This window comes from Crinia signifera, chromosome 12, assembly GCF_055691185.1.
Source record: "Crinia signifera chromosome 12, ASM5569118v1, whole genome shotgun sequence".
Lineage (NCBI taxonomy): Eukaryota > Metazoa > Chordata > Amphibia > Anura > Myobatrachidae > Crinia > Crinia signifera.
In genome coordinates this window covers 56967955-56988587 of record NC_139228.1, presented here as the reverse complement: position 1 = coordinate 56988587, position 20633 = coordinate 56967955, and the positions used below count along the sequence as shown (strand labels likewise).

General features: G+C 48.0%; 2 protein-coding genes across 2 annotated transcripts in view; one reads left to right on the top strand and one right to left on the bottom strand.

Moving 5' to 3' along the window:
* EIF2B2 (eukaryotic translation initiation factor 2B subunit beta) overlaps positions 1-4656 on the top strand; it is a 6001-nt gene extending 1345 nt beyond the window's left edge. The window contains exons 2-8 of the mRNA XM_083166529.1: positions 942-1062; positions 2318-2466; positions 2545-2708; positions 2957-3052; positions 3132-3269; positions 3356-3422; positions 4462-4656. Coding sequence (XP_083022655.1) covers positions 942-1062; positions 2318-2466; positions 2545-2708; positions 2957-3052; positions 3132-3269; positions 3356-3422; positions 4462-4619 — 893 coding nt within the window. The 3' untranslated portion in view covers positions 4620-4656. The remainder of the gene's footprint in view (positions 1-941; positions 1063-2317; positions 2467-2544; positions 2709-2956; positions 3053-3131; positions 3270-3355; positions 3423-4461) is intronic.
* MLH3 (mutL homolog 3) lies at positions 1142-20633 on the bottom strand. The gene is made up of 13 exons (XM_083166525.1): positions 20562-20633; positions 16437-19215; positions 15726-15818; positions 15590-15654; positions 14513-14617; positions 8920-8995; positions 8539-8610; positions 8350-8455; positions 8067-8226; positions 7355-7378; positions 6795-6873; positions 6251-6402; positions 1142-4859 (listed from the first exon to the last, which is right to left on the bottom strand). The coding sequence occupies exons 2-13, from the start codon at positions 19075-19077 to the stop codon at positions 4713-4715; spliced, it is 3720 nt and encodes a 1239-aa protein (XP_083022651.1). The 5' UTR covers positions 19078-19215; positions 20562-20633; the 3' UTR covers positions 1142-4712.

The window sequence follows — 20633 nt, the reverse complement described above, 5'->3', positions numbered from 1 at the left end:
TGACCCCTAGTATATACTATAACCCCCTATATAACTCCCTCTGTATATCACATTTACTATATCCCACACTGTGCCCCCTATACTATATATACTGTACCCCCATATACTGTGCATCACACCTGTATCCCACACTGTGTATATACTGTACCCCTATATTATCTCACCATTTGTCACACCCCTATATGTTACTACTGTATATACCACACCCCCTATATTTATTGATTTATATACCACCCACCAATACCTCTCACTATATATACTGCGCCCGATATCTCTGACTATATATACTGCATCCCCTATATCTTTGTACATAGTGTACCCCATAAAAAAATCACTATATGGTGCACATCTAATCTTTTTCTGTATAAACCATTCCCCTATATAAGTATGTATACGGCACACCGATCTTTAACTGAATTCCCTATATCTCCCTGTATATACTGTATCCCTATATCTATACCGTATTTTTCGCTCTATAAGACGCACCTGACCATACGACGCACCTAGTTTTAGTGGAGGGAAAACAGGAAAAAAAATTCTCAACCAAATAGTGTAATGCCGCGTCCCCCCCGTCTCCTCCCCTGGTACTTGTATGCCCGCTGTCCACTCCCCCCCCCCACCCCACTCACTGTAGGCCAGATGTTTCAACCTTCAAAAAGTGATAAAATAGAGAGTGATAAACAACAGCCTATCAGCTCCTAGCTGTCATTTTTCAAACCCAGCCTGTAACATGGCAGTTAGGAACTGATTTGCTGGTTGTTTATCACTACATTTTATCACTATCATCTGGCCTTGTATCCCTATATAACTCCTATCATACGGCCCTAAATCCGACTTACTGCATATATGGAACTCACTGTACTCTATATACTGTATATCTCTCATACAATGAGGCCCAGATGTGTTCTGTGCATATGTACATTGTGTATATGGTGTTCTAGGCGAGCTGATGGACATTATTCGGAGGGAAGGAAGGAGAATGGCGGCTGCTCAGCCATCAGAGACTACGGTGGGAAACATGGTCCGACGGGTGCTGAAGCTCATCCGTGAGGAGTACGGCAGGTGAGCCCCAGCAGTAGAAATAGCAGCACGTGTTCCTTCCTGGTTTTGCCCACATATCACATCTATACACATCTGAGTGGGCCCTGGGTCAGTCGGTGAGAACCTGAGGACATGTTCTAAGTTAAAGTCCCCAAACCTCTGTGATGGGATCGGAAATCGGGAACATTCAACAAGTTTAAGAATCTTTATTGACTGATCGCGACCTGGCAAATCCGGGATTGTCAACATGGAGAATTTTCACTGTTCCCGGTGGGCCTGGAAATGGTGTCTAGATGTAGACAGAGGTGGGGGTCACATTACCATTACACCACACGGAATGGAATAGTCTATAGAAGTGGAAGAAACTGGAAACGTCCGTGATTACACCATGATAATCTTATACTATATTGTATTGATAGAAATATCTCTACAATCTTGGAGCAATGATGGAACATTGGATAACTTTACTCAGTTCATCGCGTCCTGAAGGAATTTGTCAAAATTGGTGTGACAATTGCCAAGCAACCCTTTTTATTAACCCTTTGGAGTGCCAGTATTGCCGTGCAAGATTCTCAAAGTGTCCACAAAAAATGGCAGCGCCGCTCACAGCCTCTGTGTTTTTATTTTTTGGGTGCAATATTTAACTAAACTTCAATGAATTGACCTGGCCGTATTTGTATTTATACTAAAAGAACAGTCGCTGTGAGCGCACTCTTATTTTTAGCGAATATTTGAGGATTGGTCACAGCAACGTTGGCACTCAAAGGGTTAATGCAACAGTGGAGGCCCTGGGATAAACTTACTAATTGTGCACCCCTTGAATCTAATAAATGTACAATAACCTTTTCTCTGTGTCAATGTGTTAACAATAGAAGTTCCTCTATATTGGGAATGAAGCAATATAAAACGGAATTTGCTTTGATAGAATTAGAAATGAAATGAGCATGTAATTGTTAATGATAGAGTTGTGAACATTGGCCTAGTCATAGAGATGAACACCACCACCGGCCTGCAAGGCTTAGCAGACGCTTGTGACAGATGCTCTATTGTTACGCTCTATTTCCTGTCCCAGGAGAATTTCCTGCTCTTTTAATATACAACAAATACATACATATATCATATAAACATTTGTTACGGTATCAACGATATCAACCCAGAACTGGCTTCATTACCATATGTAGGGGACAATTCATTACCAAGTATCTCCTAATAATAAGAATTTATGATTTGGGAACATATGTCCCCTATATGTAACGTGACTGTGTCCTCTGTCCAGGCTACGAGGCTGCAGTGAAGAGAACGACCAGCAGGAGTCGCTGCACAAGCTGGTCACGGCAGAGGGACTCAGTGAAGACTTCAACACCTCATTCCCGCTGTTGAAGGCAAATGTGATTGAAGTTGTAAACGAGTTGTTGATTGAACTTGGTAACTATCCGGCCTGGTGGCTGAGCGATTCCTCCTGTTATCCACACCTTTCTTTCTGACTCCATGTCTCCTGTATAGAGGGCACGACAGACAACATTGCAGCTCAGGCCAAGGAGCACATCCATTCAAATGAGGTCATAATGACCATCGGACGTTCGCGGACTGTCCAGCTCTTTCTGGAGGCAGCGGCGCAGAAACGGAAATTCCACGTCATTGTGGCAGAGTGCGCCCCCTTCTGTCAGGTAAGCAGCAGGAGAATTCATAGATTGGGAACATACAGTATGTGCCTAATATGAGTGTAGTCCTTGTATAGAGCCGTGTGCTGCTGCTGACATAGAGGTCCACGCACATAGCTGTCACCGGGTTCCACTGGGATCAGTCCTTCTATAGTTTATGAACAGACACTGATAATACCCTCTCGTGGTTGGTGCTGTTATGTAACGTGGCTGCGTGGCCAGCGTCCGTCCGCTCTGACAAGTCTTGTTTTTAGGGCCACGATATGGCGGTCAGTTTGTCCAAGGCAGGAATAGAGACCACGGTGATTACAGATGCAGCCATCTTTGCAGTCATGTCCCGGGTGAATAAGGTAAGCTATGGAGGGGACAGTTGTGTGCTGTAAGGTGTGGGGGTCTATCTGCAATATGTGACCTCTTGTCCTTTGGTAGGTCATCATCGGAACGAAGACCATCTTGGCTAACGGCTCCCTGCGGGCAGTATCGGGAACGCACACACTGGCCCTGGCCGCAAAGCATCACTCCACTCCCCTCATTGTCTGTGCCCCTATGTTTAAGCTTTCCCCTCAGGTACGGGTCCTGGTGGCATTCTGTCTGGGGAAATGAACACTGAGGGGTCTGTGTTCCGATACTCTGTAACCTTTCTCTCCCTACAGTTTCCTAATGAAGAGGATTCGTTTCACAAGTTTGTCTCCCCCCAGGAGGTGCTCCCATTTTCAGAAGGTGAGTGAGTGTGTGTGTGTGTGTGTATGGATGGTGGGTGGTATGGCAGGAGGTGTGAGTGTTTATGGATAGATAGCGGGCGGGTGATGCGAGTGTGGATGGTAGAAGGGAGAGATGTGGGATATAGAGGAATATTTGCAGGTGGTTAGGGTACTTGAGTGATAGTTGTGGATGTGGAAGGGAGCATGGACAGAGCTGTGTGCAGTAATGGGGTGTGTTGGTCAGGTTAGGGCTATAGGGGTGGTGCAGATAGGAGACTGACAATCATCTCTTTTGGCCAATGAGGATGGGCGGATGTATGTATGGGTGTGGCTGGCATTGCACAAGGTGGAGGTGGATGCTGACAGGACCAGTGCAATGCAGGGAGGGCTACTATGTGTGAGGAGGGCACTGGCCAGGGAAGGTGACACTGGACAGACTTCTCAGGATGGGAGGTGCATTATGAGTGTGAGTAAGATATTTTGCAGGGCTATGAGATAGGATTTGAGCAGAGGATTAGGTCTGGTGAGAGAGGTGCAGGAAGGGGATGTGACTATTGAGCAGGGAATGGAGGCTTTATGGGGAAGGAGATCATAGTGTTATTAGGATGAGTTGGGAAGGGGGGTGGGGGTTAGCTTGTGAAGGGTGATTGAGCAGGTTAAGATGGGTATGTCTGGATGAGGATAGCATTGTACATGATGGGGTTATCGGAGTGAGAGGGTAGTGTGCAGTAATGTAATGTGGTGTGTTGGCTAGGGTGTGGCAGGGTGCAGTAATGGGGTGTGTTGGTTAGGATGTGGCAGTGTGCAGTAATGGGGTGTGTTTGTTAGGACGTGGCTATAGGGGTGTGGCAGGGACAGAGTGCAGTAATGTGGTGTGTTGCTTAGGGGTGTGCAGTAATGTGGTATGTTGGTTAAGACGTGGCTTTAGGGGTGTGGCAGGGACAGAGTGCAGTAATGTGGTGTGTTGGTTAGGGGTGTGGCAGTGTGCAGTAATGGGTATGAATGCCAGGATGGGGCTATTGGGGGCTGCAGAGATGTAACATTTGTGTTCCCTGCAGGCGAGATCCTGTCGAAGGTGAGCGCTCACTGCCCCATCTTTGACCACGTGCCGGCTGAGCTTATCACATTGTTCATTTCCAACATAGGAGGGAATGCTCCGTCATACATTTACAGACTGATGAGTGAGCTGTACCACCCTGCAGACCACGACCTATGAGATTTCCATTGTACAATAATAAACATATGAAAACCTGGGTGCAGCACAGAAGTGTGTGTTTCCACAGCTGGGGGGCATAGCTGGTTCTATTGGTTACTCTGTGCCAGTCAGCTTGTGTAAGGAGTCTGTATGTGTCCTGGTGGTTATCGTCTGCTGCAGAGAGGGAGAAGGCTGCTTTCCAAACAGCTGCCAGGCTCTGTGCTGCCGTCTCAGACGGGTCAGATTGGGTTTGGGAGAAATCTAATGTCGAGGGAGAGAGATCACAGGCATTAGTGTGGGCTCACTATCTGGCAGAGAGCTATAGATAACAGGTGTTCGTGCTGGCTCACTATCTAGCAGAGATCGCAAGTGTCAGTGCTGGCTCACTATCTAGCAGAGAGGTTACAGGTGTCAGTGCTGGCTCACTATCTAGCAGAGATCGCAGGTGTCAGTGCTGGCTCACTATCTAGTAGAGAGAGATCGCAGGTGTCAGTGTTGGCTTACTATCTAGTAGAGAGAGATCGCAGGTGTAAGTGATGGCTCACTATCTAGTAGAGAGAGATCGCAGGTGTCAGTGATGGCTCACTATCTAGTAGAGAGAGATCGCAGGTGTCAGTGATGGCTCACTATCTAGTAGAGAGAGATCGCAGGTGTCAGTGATGGCTCACTATCTAGTAGAGAGAGATCGCAGGTGTCAGTGATGGCTCACTATCTAGTAGAGAGAGTTCGCAGGTGTCAGTGCTGGCTCACTATCTAGTAGAGAGAGATCACAGGTGTCAGTGCTGGCTCACTATCTAGTAGAGAGAGATCACAGGTGTCAGTGCTGGCTCACTATCTAGCAGAGATTGCAGGTGTCGGTGCTGGCTCACTATCTAGCAGAGATCGCAGGTGTCAGTGCTGGCTCACTATCTAGTAGAGAGAGATCACAGGTGTCAGTGCTGGCTCACTAGCAGAGAAATCACAGGTGTCAGTGCTTACTCACTATCTGGCAGAGAGAGATCGCATGTGTAAGTGCTGCCTCACTATATGGCAGAGAGAGAGAGCGCATGTGTAAGTGCTGGCTCACTATCTGGCAGAGAGAGATCGCATGTGTAAGTGCTGGCTCACTATCTGGCAGAGATAGATCGCAGGTGTCAGTGCTCACTAGCTAGCTGAGGTCACAGGTGTCAGTGCTGGCTCACTATCTAGCAGAGAGAGATCACAGGTGTCAGTGCTGGTTCACTATCTAGCAGAGGTCACAGATGTTTAGTACTGGCTCACTATCTAGCAGGAAGAGATCCCAGGTGTCAATGCTGGCTCACTATCTAGCAGAGAGAGATCACAGATGTCGGTGGTGGTTAAGGTGACCAACTCATCCCTTTAATCCGGGACACATATTAATTACACAGGTTCTGTGGCTGGCTTTTACCTGGTTTTAAACTGCCACAGAACCTGTGTAATTAATGTGTCCCGGATTAAAGGGATGAGTTGGTCACCCTAGTGGTGGTTCACTATCTAGCAGAGAGAAATCACAGGTGTCAGTGCTGGCTCACTATCTAGCAGAGGTCACAGGTGTCTTACAGATAGGAGAGATCACAGCTATCTCTACTCACTCATAATGAGTTACAAGTATCTGTCTTGGTATCTCTGCCTCAGCTTCCCGGGGTACCTACCTCCTGCTCAGGTTCCATGTGCTGCAGATCGGCGAGAGGTAGGAGTACCGGTCTCCCATGCGCACACTGGAACGGAAGAGAGCATCGCGCCAGAGAGTGTACCAGATGCCTGCACTCGTCCAAGCTGAGGGGATCATTAAACTTCACCGCCCCTGGGAAGTACAAGTTACACGTGGTTTACCAATTCTTATACATATTCCTCTATATGCAGTCTACATTCCATTCTTCTGCAAGTGATGGTATATAATCTACTGATTAACCTGATATAATAAAGTTCACATTACAGACGTATTAGCGATGATTACAGTGTAATATGCAGAATATATAATAAGCCTCATCGGCCAGTTTGTGACTAATGCCAGGAGCTGCTGGAAATTCTTCTTCTATATGAATCAGACACAGTGATTTCAGTGTCCTCCTTCTCCTCAGTGTGAGATCCAGGAGAGGTCGGTCAGGGCTTCACCAAGTTTCATACATTCTCATACAGCAGCCACAGGGGTATAACGTGATCCCAGGAACACAGTGCAAATGACAAGCTGCTCACCATGACAGGCCTGTGACGCCAGCACTCTGAGGACAGTCCCTGGGAGAGTCCCTGGTCCAGCCCCTGGAACCTGCAACAGCTGTGCAGAAGAGGGGGTGACACATCAGAATACCCCCCCATAAACACCTGCATGCCGCTCCCAAACCACAATCCTATATAATAAAAGCCAATATCAGTAACGTTATCATTCAGTGTGTAGGCCAGTGATGGCTAACCTTGACACTCCAGCTGTTGCTGAACTACACATCCCAGCATGCCCTGCTGCAGTTTTACTATTTGGCCATGCTAAAACGGATGCAGGGCATGCTGGCATGTGTAGTTCAACAACAGCTGGAGTGTCAAGGTTAGCCATCACTGGTGTAGGCACTATATAGTTCACCTGTGGCCACTGCCAATATCGTTCATCCTCAGTGCTGCAGATCGTCTTATGTGTACAGGGCTTTAACCAATGAATGCTCCCCACTAGTAGATCTACATCCAATGCAAGTCACACTACATACGTAAACCCAATCACCCCCAATATCCACCACAATCACTGTGGTGCTGCACCTAAGGCTTACCTGCACCTGCTCCTGCAGAAGCTCCTGAGGAAGAAGAAGAGAAGAAGAATTTAGGCATATTCGCTTAACCAACCTCACATCCACCTGTACCCTTGGGAAGATCACTACACCCCTGACAATGTTTGTGGAGGGTAGACGCCCCTTAGGAGTATTGGTCATCAGCTCTGGAGTGTTCCCTATTCTCGTAGTTCTAACACAGGCCCTGACTCAACACCATTCGCATGGGGATGAATTCCGATGGGGGGGGGGGGGTCTGCGTATTTGGCAGATCCCAAACCAAACAGCTTTGGTGAGTTCCACACTCGCCGCGCCGTTCATTGCGTGGAGGGAGGGCTGGTGGCAGGAACACGGCTGGACCATGGGAACACCCAGCGTTTTATGGGCATCCCCAAAAAATGGTGGGTGTTCCCAGGGGAACGCAGGAGGGCCTAGGCTGGACGGCTGATGTCACAGGACGTCAGCACCAGCCCTCTCTTTGGCGGACACGGAAGGAAATAAGTCAGTATTTCTGAAGGCAGGAGAGATGATTCGATGGTCGGCGCCCAGCTAATGACTTCTGCTAGCGGACACTTCCCCTCGCATGGTACCGGGCATTAGGTGAAGCGTTTCAGCGGCCAGTAAGCAGCAGTTTTTGCTGCTGACCGAGCCAAGCTGAATCAGTCCCACAGTTCACCTGAGGAGCATCTATTACTTTATTCAAAAGGAAATTCACCTCTACTATTTTTTGGGCGACTGTTGTCCTCCCGCGTTGAGTTTCGCTGGCTTCCTTCTCCACAAAGCACAGCGGGATCTCGCTCACTAGAACATGGTTGCTTCCGGAGTCAGGAAATGTGAGCGATAAGCCAACCTTCTGCAGCATTCCAGCACGGGTCCTGCACAGTAAGAGCAGAATGTTCAGAGACGGGGGAACAGAGCCCCAGGAGAAGCCCTGAGCGACTTAGGTACATACAGGCACAGACATGCGGGGACTGCGTCATACACAGCTGGTGTTTTACCTGAGGAGACGGGATTGTTCCTCTGTGATGTCCAGCTGTAAAGGAGGGCTCACCACTGAGACCTTGAGATGCCTCCCGCAGTCTTCCGATGAAGGCTCAAGAGAGTCTATTGGACAGAAGAAAGTGGGATGAGGCTTTATAGAGGTCAGTCAGCCACTATAAGGGGCTCCTAGGGCTCACAGGTGTTACCTGCAATCAGCTGCTCCAACCGAACGCGCTCGTGGGCTGCATGCTGGTCCACTAATACCAGGAGATTGCCACCTGTGGGTGAGAGTTAGGGACAGCCGTCTGAACCGGTAAATGCTGCAGCTTCAGCCCGAGCTTTCTCCCAATGTGGAGGTATTAGGGGTAGGACATTCTGATGGAGTGGTTGCAATATTCAATCTACATAGAGGTTTCCTATACATTTAGAAATTCTTTACATATGAATAAGTGCATCATACACAGAACCTCCCAATGCATCTGACGACGTGTCCTTAGTGGAGGCTGCAGTATGTCTTGGCCTCCTGCCCTGGACCGGCAGCGTGATAATACAATATACACATATTGCGCACAATACGGAGCACCCACCTGTTCTACCTCCCATCTGTTCCATCTTCGTATCCATTAAACATGCAATGAACTTGTTGTCTACTTGTTGTAAAACCTGTGGGAGATACAGATGTTCCCTCATCAGGGCAAGGACCCATTGTCGCTTCAGTCATCATTTTAATTGGGGTCAATATCACAAGCACAAAGAGAAGTGGTGTTATATATATATATATATATATATATATATATATATATATATATATATATATATATATATATATATATATATATATAGATGGGGCATGGATCAGTATGGGGGATGTATACAGAGAGGGGGCATGGATCAGTATGGGGGATGTATACAGAGGGGGGGCATGGATCAGTATGGGGGATGTATACAGAGGGGGCATGGATCAGTACGGGGGATGTATACAGAGAGGGGGCATGGGTCAGTATGGGGGATGTATACAGAGGGGGCATGGATCAGTATGGGGGATGTATACAGAGAGGGGGGCATGGATCAGTACGGGGGATGTATACAGAGAGGGGGCATGGAACAGTATGGGGGATGTATACAGAGAGGGGGGCATGGATCAGTATGGGGGATGTATACAGAGAGGGGGGCATGGATCAGTATGGGGGATGTATACAGAGAGGGGGCATGGATCAGTATGGGGGATGTATACAGAGAGGGGGCATGGATCAGTATGGGGGATGTATACAGAGGGGGCATGGATCAGTATGGGGGATGTATACAGAGGGGGCATGGTTCAGTATGGGGGATGTATACAGTGAGGGGGCATGGATCAGTATGGGGGATGTATACAGAGGGGGCATGGATCAGTATGGGGGATGTATACAGAGGGGGCATGGTTCAGTATGGGGGATGTATACAGAGAGGGGGCATGGATCAGTATGGGGGATGTATACAGAGAGGGGGCATGGATCAGTATGGGGGATGTATACAGAGGGGGCATGGATCAGTATGAGGGATGTATACAGAGGGGGGGCATGGATCAGTATGGGGGATGTATACAGAGGGGGCATGGATCAGTACAGGGGATGTATACAGAGAGGGGGCATGGATCAGTATGGGGGATGTATACAGAGGGGGCATGGATCAGTATGGGGGATGTATACAGAGAGGGGGGCATGGATCAGTATGGGGGATGTATACAGAGAGGGGGGCATGGATCAGTATGGGGGATGTATACAGAGAGGGGGGCATGGATCAGTATGGGGGATGTATACAGAGAGGGGGCATGGATCAGTATGGGGGATGTATACAGAGAGGGGGCATGGATCAGTATGGGGGATGTATACAGAGGGGGCATGGATCAGTATGGGGGATGTATACAGAGGGGGCATGGTTCAGTATGGGGGATGGATACAGTGAGGGGGCATGGATCAGTATGGGGGATGTATACAGAGGGGGCATGGTTCAGTATGGGGGATGTATACAGAGAGGGGGCATGGATCAGTATGGGGGATGTATACAGAGGGGGCATGGATCAGTATGGGGGATGTATACAGAGGGGGCATGGATCAGTATGGGGGATGTATACAGAGGGGGCATGGATCAGTATGGGGGATGTATACAGAGAGGGGGCATGGATCAGTATGGGGGATGTATACAGAGGGGGGGCATGGATCAGTATGGGGGATGTATACAGAGGGGGCATGGATCAGTATGGGGGATGTATACAGAGAGGGGGGCATGGATCAGTATGGGGGATGTATACAGAGAGGGGGGCATGGATCAGTATGGGGGGTGTATACAGAGGGGGCATGGATCAGTATGGGGGATGTATACAGAGAGGGGGCATGGATCAGTATGGGGGATGCATACAGAGAGGGCATGGATCAGTATGGGGGATGTATACAGAGAGGGGGGCATGGATCAGTATGGGGGATGCATACAGAGAGGGGGGCATGGATCAGTATGGGGGATGTATACAGAGGGGGCATGGATCAGTATGGGGGATGTATACAGAGAGGGGGGCATGGATCAGTATGGGGGATGTATACAGAGGGGGCATGGATCAGTATGGGGGATGTATACAGAGAGGGGGCATGGATCAGTATGGGGGATGCATACAGAGAGGGGGCATGGATCAGTATGGGGGATGCATACAGAGAGGGCATGGATCAGTATGGGGGATGTATACAGAGAGGGGGCATGGATCAGTATGGGGGATGCATACAGAGAGGGGGGCATGGATCAGTATGGGGGATGTATACAGAGAGGGGGGCATGGATCAGTATGGGGGATGTATACAGAGAGGGGGCATGGATCAGTATGGGGGATGTATACAGAGAGGGGGGCATGGATCAGTATGGGGGATGTATACAGAGAGGGGGCATGGATCAGTATGGGGGATGTATACAGAGGGGGCATGGATCAGTATGGGGGATGTATACAGAGGGGGCATGGTTCAGTATGGGGGATGTATACAGAGAGGGGGCATGGATCAGTATGGGGGATGTATACAGAGGGGGCATGGATCAGTATGGGGGATGTATACAGAGGGGGGGCATGGATCAGTATGGGGGATGTATACAGAGGGGGCATGGATCAGTATGGGGGATGTATACAGAGAGGGGGCATGGATCAGTATGGGGGATGTATACAGAGGGGGGGCATGGATCAGTATGGGGGATGTATACAGAGGGGGCATGGATCAGTATGGGGGATGTATACAGAGAGGGGGGCATGGATCAGTATGGGGGATGTATACAGAGGGGGCATGGATCAGTATGGGGGATGTATACAGAGGGGGCATGGATCAGTATGGGGGATGCATACAGAGAGGGGGCATGGATCAGTATGGGGGATGCATACAGAGAGGGCATGGATCAGTATGGGGGATGTATACAGAGAGGGGGGCATGGATCAGTATGGGGGATGCATACAGAGAGGGGGGCATGGATCAGTATGGGGGATGTATACAGAGGGGGCATGGATCAGTATGGGGGATGTATACAGAGAGGGGGGCATGGATCAGTATGGGGGATGTATACAGAGGGGGCATGGATCAGTATGGGGGATGTATACAGAGGGGGCATGGATCAGTATGGGGGATGTATACAGAGAGGGGGGCATGGATCAGTATGGGGGATGTATACAGAGGGGGCATGGATCAGTATGGGGGATGTATACAGAGAGGGGGGCATGGATCAGTATGGGGGATGTATACAGAGAGGGGGGCATGGATCAGTATGGGGGATGTATACAGAGAGGGGGGCATGGATCAGTATGGGGGATGTATACAGAGAGGGGGGCATGGATCAGTATGGGGGATGTATACAGAGGGGGCATGGATCAATATGGGGGATGTATACAGAGAGGGGGCATGGATCAGTATGGGGGATGCATACAGAGAGGGCATGGATCAGTATGGGGGATGCATACAGAGAGGGCATGGATCAGTATGGGGGATGTATACAGAGGGGGCATGGATCAGTATGGGGGATGTATACAGAGAGGGGGGCATGGATCAGTATGGGGGATGCATACAGAGAGGGGGGCATGGATCAGTATGGGGGATGTGTACAGAGGGGGCATGGATCAGTATGGGGGATGTATACAGAGAGGGGGGCATGAATCAGTATGGGGATGTATACAGAGGGGGCATGGATCAGTATGGGGGATGTATACAGAGAGGGGGCATGGATCAGTATGGGGGATGCATACAGAGAGGGCATGGATCAGTATGGGGGATGTATACAGAGAGGGGGGCATGGATCAGTATGGGGGATGCATACAGAGAGGGGGGCATGGATCAGTATGGGGGATGTATACAGAGAGGGGGGCATGGATCAGTATGGGGGATGTATACAGAGAGGGGGGCATGGATCAGTATGGGGGATGTATACAGAGGGGGCATGGATCAGTATGGGGGATGTATACAGAGGGGGCATGGATCAGTATGGGGGATGTATACAGAGAGGGGGGCATGGATCAGTATGGGGGATGTATACAGAGGGGGCATGGATCAGTATGGGGGATGTATACAGAGAGGGGGGCATGGATCAGTATGGGGGATGTATACAGAGGGGGCATGGATCAGTATGGGGGATGTATACAGAGGGGGCATGGATCAGTATGGGGGATGTATACAGAGAGGGGGCATGGATCAGTATGGGGGATGTATACAGAGAGGGGGGCATGGATCAGTATGGGGGATGTATATAGAGAGGGCATGGATCAGTATGGGGGATGCATACAGAGAGGGGGGCATGGATCAGTATGGGGGATGTATACAGAGGGGGCATGGATCAGTATGGGGGATGTATACAGAGGGGGCATGGATCAGTATGGGGGATGTATACAGAGGGGGCATGGATCAGTATGGGGGATGTATACAGAGGGGGCATGGATCAGTATGGGGGATGTATACAGAGAGGGGGGCATGGATCAGTATGGGGGATGTATACAGAGGGGGCATGGATCAGTATGGGGGATGTATACAGAGAGGGGGCATGGATCAGTATGGGGGATGTATACAGAGGGGGCATGGATCAGTATGGGGGATGTATACAGAGGGGGCATGGATCAGTATGGGGGATGTATACAGAGAGGGGGAATGGATCAGTATGGGGGATGCATACAGAGAGGGCATGGATCAGTATGGGGGATGTATACAGAGGGGGGCATGGATCAATACGGGGGATATATACAGAGAGGGGGGCAAAGATCAGAATTCGGGATTCATACAGAGAGAAGGGCATGAATCAGTATTCGGTATTCATACAGAGAGGGGGGCATGGATCAGTATGGGAGTTGAATACAGAGAGGTGCGCCATATAAATAACTGGCAATAAATACATGATAAAAAAAGAAGGGCAACTGCCTAACCTGTATAGATTGGAGCAGAGAAGGGAAAGCGGAAACATGATAGAGACGTTAAGTATTAGAACACGATGACATACCCTGACACTGGAGGGAGATTCAGGGGAAATTTAAGGTGAATAAACTTCATAAGTGGAATAGCCTCCTATCAGAGGTGGTAGAGCCTAAAACAGTAGAGCAATGTAAGCATGCTCGGGATGGGATGCAGTCAAAATCCCGACGGTCAAAATCCTGACATTTAAAATCCCGACAAGGTCAAAATCCCGACATATAGAATGTAGACAGGTGAAAAAGTCAACATGTTTTTTGACCCGACATGTGCCAACAGGCGGTATTTCATGCCCTACCACCCATTAGGGCGTGGTGGGAGAATAAAATAGTGTGCCAAGCGCAGCGAGGTACCGTGCCCGAAAGTCATGTTGACTTTTTCACCTGTCTACATTCTATATGTCGGTATTTCGACCTTGTCGGGATTTTAAAGGTCGGTATTTTGACCGTGTCGGGAATTTAAATGTCGGTATTTTCACCATGTCGGGATTTTGACCTTGTCGGGATTTCGACCTTGTCGGGATTTCATACTGAATCCCTCGGGATAGACATATGAATATCCTGCGTGCAGAAAATCAGCACATGAGCACCAACACTTATTGCAGAGTATTTAAGGCGTAATCTCCACCCAATTGCTAAAGACCTTCCGGCTCTCTACCTCACTAACTGGTTCCACACCTAATACCCAGAATCCATCACGCTTTCAGTCCCGCTTTTCAGGCTGCTCCCTACCTTCACCGTGTGAATCATTTCCTTGGTAAAGCGATACGGGTATAATATATTGTGTATCTTCACAGCCAGAGCGTCAGCGTTTCCGCTGCTTACATCCACCGCCACCTGCCATGGAGAAGCCAACAAAGGTAAACTACAGGGAGAAAGCACAGTATCAGTGTCATACAGCGGTGAGGACAGGCCTGCAGGTAACACTGAACCCTATACACACATATGCCTGACCAATCATTAGCCTCTAGCAGACATCTGCACCACAGTCGGCAATCACGTCAACATTCATACCGACATCACTATTTGAAACAAATTGTCGCTAAGTGAAAGAATAAAACAATTTCTTTATTAGGAAACCAAAACCTAATCCCCCATGTCAACATTTCACTGTCGAAATTTCATCTGTCAACATTGTAGTCACGTTGACGCCACACCTGTCATGTGTGTTGACATAGTGAACCCTAATTATTACAGAGCATCTATATATAAAAGGCTAACTATGCCACACCTCTCTGAGGTGAAGTACCACCAGTGACCACTAGAGGCCACTGGACGGACCAAATTACTGCTTTGTGTGCTAAAAGATGTCATAACAGAAAGTGAAAACAATTTTTGCAGGGACACTTATCTGCTTCAATCTTGTCTGATATGGAGAGAAGGAGCTGTGAAGACTGAGATTGGAGATAGGAGAAGATAGGGACTGGGTGGGATGGGGTGGAGAATTTGTAGGCTAAAACCTGTCACATCTCAAAGTGAAAGTAAAAAACTGTCACAGCTCAAAGTGAAAGTAAAAACTGTCACAGCTCAAAGTCATTTTGGCAGGCTAGTAAATAAGATCTTTTCGCTGAGCTAAATGTGCATTTCACATGTGTAAGGACACGGCAGTCATACTACACTGCTGGAAGGAACATCTCATGTAAGTATTAGGGTCACCCTGTACTGTTATTTCCATTAGCTGTGGTAGAACATTGCACTTAATGTTTTTTGCAAGTACTCAACGCGTAGTTTCCATTCAGAGGAAGACGTCTCAGTCTATAAAGCCGGATCTTCCATAAATAACCCATATATATTAGTTGCGTAGCTTACCATTGGCGGCCTCACAAAAACTGGATTCTTCCATTCCGAGTACAAAGACTGCAAGGGACCGTCACCTGCAGAGGAAGAAACAGCTTCTTAATGTGGATCAGACTGCAGAGTAATGGGGAGTCAGTCCTGTCCCTACCTCCGTGCTCCGCAGGGCCTCTCTCTGCTCTGGGCCTGGGTAAGGATGATATGATGACCTCACTCCTAAAAGGGTAACACTGGTACTGAAACCCTAAACCGATAAGAGCTGGAGATCATTCAAAGGCTCAACGAGCAACAGGAACTACATCACTCTTATTACAATACAGGAAATATATCAATCTAATCTCTTTATGTCGCTGGTGCTGACATTAAGGTTATGTTATTCTGTCATTGTGATGGACTGGTAACTAGTACTGGACCAAAAACTTATAACTGGCACACAAACCATATTGAATGTTAACCAAACTATACTTTAAATTTGGACATGTGACTCATGTTACATATGGATGTGACTCACGTTACATCTCTGTCCCCAGTCACTGTGCTCTGATACTAATTACTCACACCTGTAGAATCCACGTGAATTCATGTTTTCCTGTTTATCTTCCTGAGTAACTTTGAAGACAAATAAAATATTGTAGATTGGGCAGGAAAACTCTGAGGCTCACGTGGCATGACTCATGTTACATGTGACTCACGTTACAACATATTTAACGGTTTTCACCAATTTCATATTTTGAATGTTTACACATGCAGGAAATCGATACCCAATACCTTGTGACAATAAACACTCTGAATTTGAGGAAGATCACCCCTGGCCCTGCCATAACCCTGAATGACTTAAACATGAGGCTCAATGGGTACGTACCATTACTGCACACTACATTAACAGACATATTGGATAAGTCTTTGGTGCATGCAGCTCTCCTGTCCACCGTGGGGGCGCTGTAACTGCTGAGTCCTGTGCTTGTGTTGATGAAGACGTTCCGCCCTAGAGACTCTTCATAACACTGTAGCCATGTGGGTTCCTCTGTGGGACTGTCATCTGTATGGACCTCCCCTGCCCCAGTGTCACTGTATGATTTTTCCTGCTCACAGATTAGTGGGTTGCTGTTAGTATTGCTTACATTATTTCCCTGGGTAGCTGAGGGCAGTGGTCCACTTTGGTTCAGCAGTGCCACTGAAGGCTCAGTAGGAGTCATGCTACTGACCAGTAAGGCTCTAGTTGCTGTATCCATGGGACAAGCAACCACCTCCAACTCCTTCTTCAGCCTGAGCAGCTTTGAGGTCAATGAACCGCAACATTCTGAAACACTCTGCTCTTTCCGCTTTGAACTGACATAATCTGTTAGTGTTAAAGGGCTGACGTCCATCTCAGTGGATGCTTCCCCTGTGCTTCCTTCCAGAGCCCGATCCATGTTCTGCAGTATGTTGGGTGGCAGATCTTTCACAGCAAGACACCAGTCACCAGAATGATGTGTGCTGTTGGTTTCCATCTGCTCAGGTTCATCTGGGGGCCTCAGTAGTAGGCTGCCTGTTCCCGTAGGGCGATTGTCTGAGGTCGGAACCTTTTTGTATAGTCTTCTGAACTTGTCCAGCGATCCGAGGTTTGGTGAATGCAGCTTTATGGGTTTTCGCCTCTGTGCTCTTTCGGTGGCAAAATTTGAACTTTTATATTTCATAATAATGGGAGCTTTAATTTCCTGGTGACTTATTACTGGACAAGTAAAAACTAAATCATTAACATCTTTTTCAAAATCATTCTTTGAGTTTTCCTTTGTCATTTTATTTGCAGCTCTTTTTGTATCATGGAGAGAACTGTGCTGGCACACTGTTGTCCACCAAGAGTTGTCCGTCGGTGGTGGGGTCTTGGAGATGTTGCTTCCAGGTTCTTCTGATACAGCAATAAAACATCTCTTAGAACCAGAGACCTGTCCGCTCTGACCTTGTTGTCCCTCTGAGCTCTCCTCATTTACACGTACAGACCCCAAGACATTTCCTACCCAGGAAGGAGACCTTGAACTGCTGGCTATCTCCTGGATGTTGTGGACAGATGTCACAGTGTGTTTGGCCTGATCAGCAGATAATACTAGTACGTCACCACCTTTTATCACTTCCTCTTTATGCTCTTCTTCAGTCCTTACACTCTGTTCATCTGTCCTGCAATCCGTGCGCAGAGTGGGACAGACACATTTCTTTGTGCGGTCTATGGGGCTTGTGTCATTATCTAGGTTACTTGTGTCTACAGCACTCTGTGACTTGTGTGCCCTGGCCGGGTTACTGCGACACACAGGCTTTGATCTCAGATGAGCTATGTCATCGATCTTTTCACACGGATTCCGGGATGCAGCCACCTCCTGATCCGCTTCGTGTTGAAATTCACCACATGGTAATGTGAAATTATGTCTCTGGTTAAATTCGGTTATTTCATCTTTTGACGGCTCTGAAAACAGGTTCTCTCTCTGCAAAAAAGACTTCACTCCTTGCTCAACGCACAGCACAATGCTGTCCCAGTCCTGGAATTCAATCAACGTTTTGTCAGGCTGAAAGCACACGTCGTACTCATAGTAACCACACTGGATGTTTATTACAAAGATCCCGTACAGATCACCGCTTGAGCGGTGCCGACCAGGGCTGCTATTCGTTTTGCCCACCATGGTGGTCTTTGGCCTGCATATTATACTTTCCTTCCTTATTATAAAGTCAATAAGTTTGTGTAACCTTGTTTTCAGCACGAATCGGTTGTTAACGTACAAAAACTGCATTGTCCTGTTGTAGTGGCCTTCACGACTTATGAGACCATTAATACTAAACCCATTCAGCGCATGGCGGATCCCCCTGAGGTTCTGAGATCTGCTCAGTCCATAGATTTGGCAAAAGCGACAAGACACATCCTTGGATTTTGGTAACTGGAGAACTATACAATGAAGTACGTCGTTCTTCAGAGAAAAGGAGATAGATGGATTTATGAGAGACACAGCTTCCACTTTCTGTCGAACCCTTTCCAGTTCTAGCACCTGGTCTACACACTTTCTACGCACTGGCAGATTATAAAACAGGTTGTACAAAGTGACTGTGGTCCCTGGGCTGGGACGTTCCGTCTCCGCTTCTTGTACCTCCCGTGGTTTTCCATTCTGGAAAAGTTTAGTGAATGTTCTACCAGAATTTTTGTGCCTAGAACAAACTTCTACTACACCGGAGACATCGACCATACTAGCAATAGCTTCTCCACGAAACCCATAAAACTTTAAGTCTTCTAAATCCTTCAATGAATGGCATTTGCTTGTAAAGTACCTCACCCCCACTCTGTCCATGTCTTCCCTGCACAAGCCGCACCCATTGTCCACAACCTGAACTTTGAAGACCTCGAGGTCAATGCGCACAGCAACGCAGGAGGCCTCCGCATCTGCGCTGTTCAGGAGAAGCTCTTCGATGCACTGGCCAACCGAAGTAACGGCCACTCCAGAACGCAAACGACATCTGACTTCTTCTGTCAAGACTCGGATCATTGAAAGCAACAGTAAAGTATGATTTTGGATTTGAAAATAGACATTGATCTGTCAAGGCCACTTGGAGAACATTGCAGCAGTCTCTTATGTTCACAGACTCAGCTCCTCCCAAACTCAGCTCCTCCCTGTCGCATATAACTGAAAGAATAAAAACAGACAACAAAAATTAAACGGTGACTATTATAGAATGGGATTGCTCTGTGACCTAGTGACCATTATCCCCTCATCCAAAATGGGTGCCAGTGGCATCCGCAGCTCAAGAGGTGTTTAGAAAAAAAATGTATGGACATTAACCCCTTCACTGGTAATCCCGAGATTTTTCCGGGCTATGCCTTAATGCTCATACTGGCAAACATGGAAATTCTCGGGATTCCCAGTGTTTAGCGGCAGACAGCGCTGCTGAGTTCATCGTTGCACTCAGCTTGTTTCATTGCTGCCCGGCTCACCCCCCCCCCCCCACCCCCCCTGTTGTATCACAGCCTGCGGCGCTGGCTTATGACAAGCCAGGTTGCTGCAAGGCCGGGCAGCGGCTGACTGATGGTTCTGCGGCGCTGCCCGGACCCGTCAAAACAGCAGTGTTTTTTTTTTTTAGGGAGCGCTCCCCATAAAAAACTCGCCCAGTGGGGAGCGCTCCCTAAAAACAAAAAAAAACACCACTGAAGGGGTTAAAGTAGTCACCCCCAGAATGGGATACACTCACTAGGGTAACCCTATTTAGGTTGACATTGATTGGGGTGGCCACTGAAAGTCAACACCTGAAATAGGTCGACAGTGTCAGAAGGTTGACACATGCATTAGGTTGACAATGGTAAGGTCAACATGGGTTTTTCACATTTTTTTATCAGCATGTGGCGACAGGTGGTATTTCATGCCCTACCCTCCACTACGGCATAGTGGGACAATAAAATAAGAGTGTCCAAAGCAAGGGGATGTGGTACACTTATGTCGACATTCAGGATTAAAAAACGTGAGAAACTCATGTCAACCTTTGGACTGTCGTCCTTGCCATTGTCGACCTAATGCTTGTGTTGACCTTCCAGCCCTGTCGACCTAAATTGGGTCAACCTAATGACCTATACTAGTGGTAGCCAACTCCAGTCCTCAAGATCTATCAACAGTTCACATTTTCCAGATAACCTAGCTGCTGCACAGCTGCACTCATTACTGACTAACACATTTTCAAAGATCCACAGGTGGAGCTAATTTCTTCACTTGTGATTCTGTGAGGAGATCTGGAAAACATGAACTGTTGGTAGCTCTCGAGGACAGGAGTTGGTTGTCCCAGACCTATAACAACCAGAACTTTTTGATGGGATGGCTTTAGTGTCACAGGCACTAACTTTATGAGAGATCTGTGCCTACCTATAATATCCTGAAACTAGTTTACAAATGTAGGCATGTGTATCTATCTATATCTCTCTCTATCACAGGCAGGAGGCGTGTGTGTCAGACTCAGAATATAGTAATACAGACCAGTGATTTACCAGAGCAGATGGACAGTGCCTCACACGCAAATCACCGCTTCCCCTCCTGAGATACAGGGGGCGGGATCGGGA